This window comes from Trichomycterus rosablanca, chromosome 22 (assembly GCF_030014385.1).
Source record: "Trichomycterus rosablanca isolate fTriRos1 chromosome 22, fTriRos1.hap1, whole genome shotgun sequence".
Classification (NCBI taxonomy): domain Eukaryota; kingdom Metazoa; phylum Chordata; class Actinopteri; order Siluriformes; family Trichomycteridae; genus Trichomycterus; species Trichomycterus rosablanca.
Genome location: NC_086009.1, coordinates 19,038,209 through 19,049,785, shown reverse-complemented (window position 1 = coordinate 19,049,785; position 11,577 = coordinate 19,038,209). Strand labels below are relative to the sequence as shown.

Here is an 11,577-nt window from a genome sequence, read left to right as displayed (position 1 = left end):
ATTTGAGCGTACTAAACTAAATGTGAGCATTTATTTATAGTATTTAAATGCTTATAAGCACAATCGGGTGCTCTACAGCTTCGTTAGAAGGAAGCCTGGCACAAACGGGCAAAGTTTCTGCCAAAGAGCAGCTAAACATGATGCCTGATTTGCATAGCTGCATGTGGACGTTAGTAACTGTGTCACTGTAATGAACGCCGGGTTAATCAGATTTCCAGAAAATGTTGAACCATTACACTTTCATCTGTAAGCACTCTTACACATTCAGGAAACAGTCGGGTTGCTATACATGTGAAATACACTGTCTGAAATTACAAGTGCAGGTGGAAAACTGGTTTGGTGTAAAAATATCCAATCACCGTGGGGTTTACTGAACAGGTTTATTGTGAAGAAGCATGAATTACTGTTGTCCACATATTTAGTATTCTTGCCTGAACTATCACAAAACTGTAATATTAAGAGATCTTTTAAAACCAGACTATCTACAACATTAGGAGGAGTTGTTTAGGCTGTGCATAATGCCATGTTTAATGGAAAAAGGCCTCTGATTAATGCTTCTCTGATTATCCTTCTGTTATACGAGGCCGCATCGTCGTCACCTTTTAAAAAGAAAAAAGAACCATCATGCAGTTTCTGCTTTTTCTTAATATTCTGGGGAAAACTAAGAACTACAGCGTAAACCTCTAAGAACACACATTTTCATAATTTAAATCCTCTCAGACACTGCATGTTGGTTCTGCTCTAGATTTAGGAACATTGCTGTGGTCCATTTTCAAAACGAACGTTAATAGAAATCAGAACGGCTGGGACAGCTGACTGACTGCGTGACCTCATTTGAACGTTTTTAGAAGCTACAGAATTCACTTGCTGGAGTGGAGAAAGTGGTTTAACAGCCTCCTACTGCACCGGCCGGGGTCGCTGTGGAGGTGGTTTGATTTTTACATTTGTGCCTCTGACCTCCTCGTCGTCTCCCTCCAGACTTTGGCTAAAAGAAAGAGAGTAATAATAGTTACGTGCATGAGATATTCAATAAGCATTTAAGTACCAGCTGTAGAAAGGTCACTGATTTTTTGTTTGCCAGGGTGTCGATGGATTGTTAGCTGTGAAGTTTTAGACTAACATTCACAACATACATATGGACAAAAGTATTGGGACACCTCTTCTAATGTTTTAATTCACATGGAACTGGAATATCAACTGAGGCTTTCCTGACCAATGTTCGTGCAGAGAGACATACAAATGCTATTTGACTAAATAGGCACAAATTTCCACATGCATATTTTAAACTTTTGCATAAAGCTTTCTCAGAAAAGATCACATACATCCCCACACTTTTTTTATATTTTTACTTCCCAATTTAGTGTAGTCAATTTGTCCTCCGCTGCTGGTGGATCCCTGATTGCAGTCGAGGTGGGTATATTGCTGCTCACGCCTCCTCTGACCTGTGTGCAGCCCTTAGCGGAACCCTTTCTCACCCATGCACTCTGCACAGGCGCCTCTCTATCTGCTAATCAGGGTCCTTACGCAGCGTTTGAAGACCCCACCCACATAGTCCGGTCATCCCTCACTGCAGGCACTGCCAATCATGCCCGCTAGATGGCAGCCAGCCGACCGGTGGCAACGTCGAGTTTCGAACCGAGGAATTCAGAATCTCGGCGTTGATGTGCTAATGGAATATCCCGCTGTGCCACCTGGGCGCCATCGAGGTCACTCTATTTTAATACCATTTGTTTTTGAAATGGTATGTCCAACCGGCTCATGGACAAGTGTCCAAATACTTTTGGCCATATAATGTGACTGTCAAAACACCAATGATATTTAAATGAAGTCTAAAATTAGGCTTTAACACAGGAAACAGCACGAGTCCAGAATGAGGAACTTGTTACAAGTCGTGGTGGTCAGTGTTTCGTTATCTGCTTTCATGCTGGGGACGAGGGAATCTTTCTTTACCTTGTTCTCTTTGTTTCCCTCCTTAGTCTGAGGGTCTTCCTCGCCCTCTGTCTGAAGCAGTGAGCAGAATTCAAAAATATATGCAGGCGGCATGGCAAAAAATAAAAAATAAGAGAACCAAACCAAACCAAAAAAGAACGCAAAGGGGTTTAACAGATGAAAACACATAAAGAAAAATGACAAACAGGAGAATTGAAAGAACCAAGTAAGATTGGAGGGAGAGAGAAGAGAGGCAGTGACAAAGGTTAGCCAAACAGGAAGGAGAAGGACAGCAGAGCTAAAAGCTCCTCGACTCTATTAATCAAGCTAAGCACTCTGCACGCCGACCCAAATAACCTGACTACTCATTTTATTCACCTTTATAAAAACCAAACGCGCTCGTCTTTACTGTACACTTACTGGTTGATGTGCTGTGATCGTACAGGCTGCTGGTGCGGTGCTGGGTGCCTCCTCGGCGGCTGGCGGCTGGCCGTCCTCTCTCCTAGGTGCTACTTTCTTTGTGGACTGCATTTTGATTTGAGGTGGTTTCGAATTGGACGGCTGATTATTTGTTGACTGAAGAAGCTAAAATAAAGTCATTTAAAATGTTTACTTAAACACAAACAAACATTAATGTACACAAGTACAACAATTGCACTAGGTTCTAACGCTGGGATGCAGGGTGCGAATCCCCAGCGGCGCTGTCCACCGGTCGGGCGTCTACATACAGACATAACTGGCTATGCCTGGGGATTTAAAAGTATGCCCATCCTCAGACATAGCCAATCACATCTGTGTAGACTCTGAAACAGCCAATAGCACAGCTGAGATTCGAACCCCGAATCCCATCAGTAGTGGGCCAGCACATTTTAGCAGCTACTTAAATCTACTATCATGCCACCATGTGCGCCATTCAAACGTTACCGTGGCTTAGCGACACTGACCTTAGTTATAGTGCCCACCGCCTTGGTCCTGCCCTCCCGGAACACCAGCCTCTGGTCCACATGCAGGTATTCAGGGGTCTTTATGAAGCGGAAGTGAACTGTGGCCTTGTCTCCTGTTCGTAAGCAGTCTCGGTTCATGGTGAGAATTGTTGCCGTCTGCCTAATGCTCCCACAATGCACTGCAGAAAAAAGGGTAGGAAAAAAATATACCATTACGACCCATCTGTGCAGCCAACCATCCCAAAGATGCAGGTGTAGTGAAGTGACGTCATCATTCATTTAGTGAACATGAAAACGATCATTTGCATTCTATTTTAGCGAGGATCGTTCGTGGTGGGTTTCTCACCCATGGCCTGATATCTGGGCGAGATGGTCGTCGGGTGATGAAGGACCAGTATCTCTGCCTCAAACTCCCACGATGCCTGCGGATTTAATCGTGGCGACACCATCACCATTCCTTTTCTTATAGACGAGCGCTTTATCTGGGGAGCGAAAACAAGAAATGTTTATTAAACAAGTAAAAATGTTACACAATGGAAAGAAGCAACACTACAGATTTAAAGAATTAATTAGGCCACGTAACATAACATGCCAAGCATACCAAGCAAAATCATACCATGTTTATTCTCATTAGGGCAAGAGGCTACACCCAAGCCAAAAACATTACTGAACTGTTATTGTTTGTAATTAAACCAAACACAAACAAAGGAAAACTTCTAATAAAAAAAAGCAGGAGCTGAAATATTTAAAGACTGACACCCCCACCCCCCAACACACACACACACACAGAAATGAGTTTAAACCTTTTTCAGAGCAAACGATGCAGTCTGTCCTCCTCGCACTTCTTTCACAGGCATTCTCTTGCGATGGATGGATTTGACAGTGATAGGGATGAAGGCACCCAGCGGGTCCGGCCCAAGCAGCAGTGTGTCGTTCAGTCGTATCAATCCCCGTAACGTCGTTCCTGATACTACAGTCCCTACACCCTAACAGAGGATCAGGTCTGGTTAGCTTTGGAGTTTCGGCCGTTTTGGATTGTGCTTAAGTGGTTAAATGTACTGGAGCTGCAGCTAACCAATGTTTTAATCAAATACACAATGTGTAATAGTCTTTTTAAAAAATAGTCTTGTTTAAAATTATTATTAAGAAAGTACATTAAATATTAAATAGCACTTTGTGTAGAGTCACCTGCATGGAATTAACATGAATATCAAAACAACCATGAAGGTAGAACAAGACTAGGAGGACGTAACACAAGGTCAGTGTTTTACACAGTACACTTTTGCTGCAAAAGTTGAAAGTATATCATTTTTATCTTGTACAATTGATTTACTACATGTGTTAAATAAATCTACAGCTAATGACTGCAAAAAAAAAACATGTTAACCAAACCCACTCGGCTAATTCATCGCTTATTAAGGAGTTCTCATCAGTTTTAATTCATGTTAAACCACTTTACGTTTATAAGAGAATATGCTTTTTTGCACTATTTGCCCTTGTTTGCATGCACTGCTACAAATAAGATATTTTAGGAAAACAAACCTACCGGTACAGAATAGGTGTCATCGATCTGAAACTCAGCGGGCTCGTCGTCTTTAAAGGACGTTCTGGAGGACAGGAGGTTCAGGAACATCTTTAGCAGGTCCATGTTCTCTCCGGTGACATTAGAGATCTGGAAAATCGGGCACATTCTGCAAAGCAGACACACATTTACCCGAGAGTTAGATGTAACCACAGCACGTTTCTAAAATGTATCAGTGTAATTTGGAGATCGTACACACAGTCATGTGTATGTGCATGAACACACCTCTCAGAGCTGAAGTTAGATGCTGTGACAATGACATCATCTTTGTTCTGGACCAGGACTGGGATCTTTCTGCAGCCGGGAGATTTGAGGAGCCTCTGCAGCAACTTTAGTGTCTCTGAGAGAAGGACATTAATTGGTGTTACTATTGTTGTGTAACTAGTCACTTGCCATTTTATGAGCTGCACCTGATGCACTTTGTATATATACTTTGTGGCTGGGCTATGATTCTGTATGATTGCAGAACTTCCTACTGTGTGAATGGATTTTGTGGTTTGATTTCTGCGGTTGAACTGCAAAGCTTGAGGCGTACGTACTGAGAGCAAAGCACGAAAAACAGCCAGTCTATGATGCACGTGTTAAACTGCACAATTTTTAACTCAACACAAGGTTCACTAAAGAACAGATGCAGCTAATATAACACGCTCTACAGAGTTCAGAAAAGGTTTTGAAGCACTGAGGTTCGGCAAATCAGATATTTGCTAACTGGGCCAAAAAGCACAACTGAATATTTTACTAATAACTTTTGTATTAGTTGTTTAATCAATTCCAAAACCATGGAGACAACCACATTTAGTTTAAAAGTGTATCATTTATTTTATATAATTGATTTGAGACACCCGTCAACAATAGGTGTGGTTGAAACACACAAAATTGTGTATGTAGGTATAAAAAGTATTTCCAAATAACAGAAATAAAAATATTTGCATTTATTTCTAGAGCCTTTAGAGGTTAACATCAGAACATAGGGGTTCAACAGAGGGTTTAGGTTTTAAAGACATCAATAGAACTCAGTGGGACCCAGAATTCAAACCCTCATCCTCTTACAAACTAGAGTCTAGAGCCTTAATCACTAAACCATTCAAGCAAATTAGTATTTATGTAGCCCCTCCCAGTGTACAGTATAATGATTACCTTGCAGAATGTTGGCAGGACACATGTCTATTTTGGTGACCACCACGAACACAGGCACATTGAGAGCGAGCGCCAGTCCCAGATGCTCCTTTGTCATGCCAACAATACCTGCATTACTGCCAACCTAAAATTGACCGAAAGACATAATAATCACATAACAATGCTCAGACACTCGCCTAATTTAATCAAGACCACACAAAGAAAATGTCATTTTCCCACCATGAGCATGCAGAAATCAGGCAGGTGGCCGGTCATTCCGAACACAGTGGTCTTTAGATACTTCTCGTGGCCTGCGAGGTCGATGAAGGTAATGACTTTGGAGGACTTCTCGCAGATCTTGGTCCAGTCCAAGCTGCCGCCGTGGCTATCGGGCTTGTTGACCACGCCTCCTTGCCGGTCGAAGCCGAGGATGTCGTTGCCCACGCTGCTGGTGCGACCACTCTCCAGCTCGTGCTTGTGTCGGAAGAGCTTCTGCCGGGCAAAGCCTCGACCGTTGTCCAGTTCGCCGTGTGTCAGCACGCCCAGGAGTGTACTCTTCCCGGCGTCCACGTTCCCTACCACAGCCACTCTGAATGAAATGACCAAAGAAGTGACATTAATGATTAATGGGCTAATTATTAACAGTGCTCGAATGATGCTGTCAGTCCAACAATAACCCACAACATTCCCCACCCCCCCCTTCAGTGGAGGTGGGCCAGCGTAATAGACCCAGTTGCCTGACAGTAAAGATGCTACAGCATATCAGAATGAGCATGAAAACACGCTAAATAAATCCAGAAAGAAGAAAATGACAAGGATGTTCAGCACTCACCGAACCTCTAGGAAGTCGGCCTCGCCCACTCGCCGGCGGATCAGGTAATCTCTCACCTGGCCGCCGGCTTCAGTGCGCTCCCTCAGCAAAATGAGATCGGCCTCGATCTGCTCACACAGAGACTGAACCGTGGCCACGGAGGCCTCCATGTCGCTCTCAGTCAGACCGTAGTCCCCTCCGTCTGAGACAGAAAGTGTCAGAACATCTGTGATACTCTGCTCATCGTGCCTGTGATGGCTTATAGTCAGGAACGATAGTCTAAATGTCTCATAGTAACAAATGAGCCAGGTTCGCTCACACATACAACACTTTTTTTATCCAGTTACACAGTTCACAACAAACTTTTACACATATTATTATTATAAATCACAATACAAATCTATAATAAAATAAAAATAACAGTTGTGGCCCATCTCTGGCAGTTGAAAAGAACCAGCTGGCGACTGTGCATGCATCTCAGTGAAAAACTGACTAGTGATTCCTTACTGACATTGTTATTCCCTTACACAGAACAGTGTCACTTTGAGTTTGTACTAGGCATGACTGCTTTACATAAACAATTACCTGAACCCACTCCCACTACGTAAATGGTCTCGCCACAGCCCTCATCCATTCTCTCCCGGAGCTGCCTCAGTAACGAGTCGTACTGCTCTCCATTGGGGCTGACGAGGGCCAACTGTGGAACACAAATGAAAGAATTAAAGCCTCGCTGTACATTTCTGTATTATTGCACCGTTACTGCATGTGCCTTAACCAATTGCTGCAGTTCAGATAACAGCTGGAAAAACTAACACACAAACTGTTCTTAACTTGCTGGACAATGACTGGCGTTTTCAGTTACTCCGGGCTTACACTATCCCTGTCCCAACTTTTTTGGAAAGTGTAGTGGGCATAACATTAAATATAATTAAAAAAATAATAAATAATAATAGAATAATGCACAAAAGTTAAATCATTACATAAAGCTTATTTGTTTTGTTGACCATTAAGTGCCTGTAAATAAAGAATTAATAAATTACTGCTTTCTTTTTGGAATATATGGTAACATGCTAGCCTACAGCAGTACTGCCAGATTCATTACGTTTGGTTTAATTTGAACTTGTTTTGAGCTTAGAAAAAAAGAAATTCATCTCAATTTATAGTAATATATACTTTATTATACTTTTGTTACACCAATACGTTTATCAGTAAAGTTCATGTTTTTACTGTGACGTCTGTGCATATGGAAATCATAAAGCCACATGGCTGATGTAAATCTGTGAAAGTGAATGAGAAACAAATACCCACGCCTATGGGTTGCCTTTCACAGAACTATATTGCATTAGCTGTTCACTTTAACTACAACTTTACTATTTACACGGTTTTACTTTACATCAAGTAAAAAGAGTAAACTGAGAGTCCATAGTGAACCCTTTATGCTTTGCCTAGCACACAAGTTTTCTGATCTATAATGCATTTTTTAACAAAAGTATTGTTCCCTGTACCTTTAACATTTTTCTTCTCAGAGGAAGGTTAGCATTTGCATGGAATTTTCACTGTGTTAGTATTATGAGGCCCTGTGGCTGATGAAAGGTAATGTAAATGTGAATGAGTAACAAATACAGCTGCCCATTAGTTGCTTTTCATTCCACTACGTTGCATCAGATTTCAATAGGTTCTACCTTTACTCTTCACAATGCACTTACGTTCACTAGTGAATAGCTCATCCAGTACAAAACATATTTCACAAATTTTAGTTATTAAACTGTCTAAATCGTGACACACACACACACACACCTGTTAAAGTTCTCAGGACTGTAGAGCATGTTTGACCCTAGTCTCCATGTGACCCAGACCCATATTTGTGTAATACAGACTAAGACATTGCAGCTAGTTGGTTACATATAATTAAAAATCTAATTAAAGCTTTAAAGCCTGACGTATGTGCTGAGAGATGAGGAGTGTGTTCTAATCAGGCCTGACAATTATTACATAATTCTAATATTAATACTTAACAGCAAATACTGTATGTGTGCTCACTATGTTTAAAATGTGAACTGTATTGAAATACACAGCAGATATTTTCAGGCAACTTGAAACACAAGATATATAATCAATTCATTTCACTAGTCAAGTAAATTCCTTAACCTACAACCTATTTACTACTCCAAACGTTACTTTGCTAAACAGCTGTATTCGCTGGAGTTCCTATATGACAGTATCGATCATCTCAATCATGATCAGCTCAAATACTTGCTATAAAGCAGTAACACTGGCATTATGTCAGGCTTCTAGTAGTTAAACCTGACTTCAGATCAGTCCTGGAAAGCAAATACAGAAGAGTTTAGCAATTCCTTTACATTTAACCAACAATTTCACTTACGTCTAAAACTAACATATGTAGAATTGTGACACTTTATGACCAGAGTTTGACACCCAAACACCCTAGTGTACTGAAAGCGTTTTGATTCTGGGCTACCCTATAATATTTGTGTACAGAAATATAGAAAAAATACTAATCATCGTGTGCATTATTATGCATTATTAAAACACTATTGTAGTAGAGCGGTCCACTGGGGATGAGAATCCTCTAACAAAAAAAGAGACATAGCAAGAAAATTAGTCTTAAACCAGCATAATTATAAATGTGCATTAAGTGTTTAGGTCAATTAAGAGACTAATGTTTATTAGGGGTGCAACGAGATATTTGCTTCAGCTCACTGTCTTTTGGGCAAGTATAAATAAAAACTGGGTCAGATTATGTTTCGACCACCTTTGCAAACACATGGATGTCTTAAATTCAACAGGAAAGCCAAATTATTATTCACAATAATATCAATGAAATGTCAATCGAGTTTGTTTACACAACCTGCTCACTTGTATTCCCACATTACACTGCTGTTTCATCAGTAGTCTCATGACATCGTTTTTACTATGGACCAATCCCAAATGACGTGTAATTCCCTGTACAAGTGCACTTAGGGGTAAAATGATCCATTAGTAATTCATGTAGTGAAGTGGATTATATTTCTTTTATGGAGTAATTTGGGATTCAGCCAGTGATCGCCTGCGTTAGCGGTTTACTATAAAAATGGCCTTGCTGTATGCTCACTACGGCTAATGTTATTAACACATTTAAAATAAACACTTTGCTTAGTGCATTGCTTATATTGTCAGTTGGCTGATTATAGTAATATCACAATCACTACGCATGTAATAAATACTGTATTTGCCAAAAAATGTTGTAGCTAGCCGACACAACACAATTAGCTTTAGCTCATTAGCATTAATACGTGTACATTCACTACCGAGCAAAGTTAGTAAATATATTTATACTGAATGTCATTTTTGTTTTTAAATATATCTACAATGCACAATGAATAATGGCAATATTTATCCCAGGGTTTATTTACAAATATATCAATTCGACATATTTAATTAGCCAGTTAGTGCAGTTGCACGAAAGGCCCACCTTGCTAGAGAAGTCTATTCCGTGATCCCCGGTCTCGCCGTTGACCGCCTCGCAGTCCTCGAAGCACTCATCGTCGGCGTCTTCCCCACAACCCCGGCCTGCCGGAGCAAACATGCTAGCAGGAACCATCGACTCGGCATTTGGTGTTTGCCCACTATTTAAGCCGGGCTCAGTGTCCGCAGTCGACGCCATGTTTCAATCCTAAACAAAACAGTCCAAATAATGTAAAAATAATCGTATTTGGTTAGTAGTTTCCAGTTCCAAATATAAGCTGGCAGAGCAGCGCTTATAGAAATCCGCGTCAGGAACTGAGTTCACAAACTATCTGGGTAAAATCTGAACCAAACACCGACAAGAACCTACAAATCTGAGAACCTCTGAGATGTTGTTATAATGAACGCGCAGCAGCTACATAATGAATAGCGCTGTATGACAACAGTGAGATCAATTATTAACCTTCAGTGTTTCACAGTTCTGAGTTACAAATAAAAACAACCAGCATGTGTAGTTCTACAGACGCGCCTCCTCATTAATAATACAGGAGTCGGCAACCTGGCAGACCAATCAGTTCCCAGTCGCAGACAATCGTTCATCCTAAACATTTTCCTTGGTCTCACTGTCTTACAGCAGGAAGGTCCTGGGTTCGATCCCCAGGTCTGGGTCCTTTTCTTTGTGGAGTTTGCATGTTCTCCCCTTGTCTGTGTGGGTTTCCTCCGGGAGCTCCGGTTTTCTCCCACAGTCCAAAGACGTGCAAGTGAGGTGAATTGGAGATACAAAATTGTCCATGACTGTGTTTGACATTACACTTGTGAACTGATGAATCTTGTGTAATAAGTAACTACCGTTTCTGTCATGAATGTAACTAATGTGTGTAAAACATGACATTAAAATCCTACTAATAAATACATTTCCTTGGTCCTTGGTAGTGGGTAGCATTGCCGCTTCACAGCAAGAAGGTCCTGGGCTCGATCGCCAGGCGGGGCGGTCCGGGTCCTTTCTGTGTGAAGTTTGCATGTTCTCCCCATGTCTGCGTAGGTTTCCTCTGGGAGCTATGGTTTTCTCCCATAGTCCAAAGAATATGCAAGTGAGGTCCATGACTGTGTTTGACATTAAACTAATGAATCTTGTGTAATAAGTAACTACCATTTCCGTCAGGAATGTAACCAAAGTGTGTAAAACATGATGTTAAAATCCTAATAATAAATAAATTCCCTTGGTTGTGTGAAAGAATCAGTGGCATCTATACCTGTCAGCGACTGGCATGAAGGTGTCATTCAATTGTACATTCAGAGACTGGGGAACCTCCAAATGTTTTTTTATTATTATTATTATTATTATTATTTTTACAAACTGACAATCAAGATCATTTAATAAATCTTTTGTCTTTTTTACTAACCTACTTAGTATGTTTTTTTTCTCTTTTGGCTGCTTCCGTCAGTGGGTAGCACTGTTGCCTCACAGCAAGAAGGTCCTGGGTTCTTTCTGTGTGGAGTTTGCATGTATTTCCTCACTTAATTTATTGTAAAATAAGTGAAGATTTCAAAAGTGTAAAGTTCAGTTTGTGGGATTCAGCACTTTTTCAATGTAGGTACACAAATACTTACAATTAAGATATGAATTAAAAAGCCTGTATTAGGATATTGGTTATTTTTTTGTGGTTTGTTGAGGACTTTTGTGTATTTGCTGCCTTGTGATGGAGTGAGACGTCCTCATGGAGTGTGCT

General features: G+C 40.8%; 1 protein-coding gene across 2 annotated transcripts; it reads right to left on the bottom strand.

Annotated features, from left to right (window-relative positions):
* Positions 1-361: 361 nt before the first annotated feature.
* On the bottom strand, positions 362-10,328 carry gtpbp1 (GTP binding protein 1). 2 transcript variants are annotated; one of them, XM_062984863.1, is made up of 13 exons: positions 9,855-10,328; positions 6,968-7,079; positions 6,404-6,584; positions 5,812-6,160; positions 5,593-5,716; positions 4,681-4,795; positions 4,420-4,564; positions 3,677-3,859; positions 3,220-3,355; positions 2,874-3,052; positions 2,350-2,514; positions 1,951-2,001; positions 362-985 (listed from the first exon to the last, which is right to left on the bottom strand). In XM_062984863.1, exons 1-13 carry the CDS (start codon positions 10,044-10,046, stop codon positions 887-889), a joined length of 2,031 nt encoding a protein of 676 aa, XP_062840933.1. In that variant the 5' UTR covers positions 10,047-10,328; the 3' UTR covers positions 362-886. The 2 variants fall into 2 exon arrangements, with proteins under 2 accessions (XP_062840933.1, XP_062840932.1); XM_062984862.1 differs by lacking the exon at positions 1,951-2,001 and having other exon boundaries at positions 9,855-10,327.
* Positions 10,329-11,577: the final 1,249 nt, after the last annotated feature.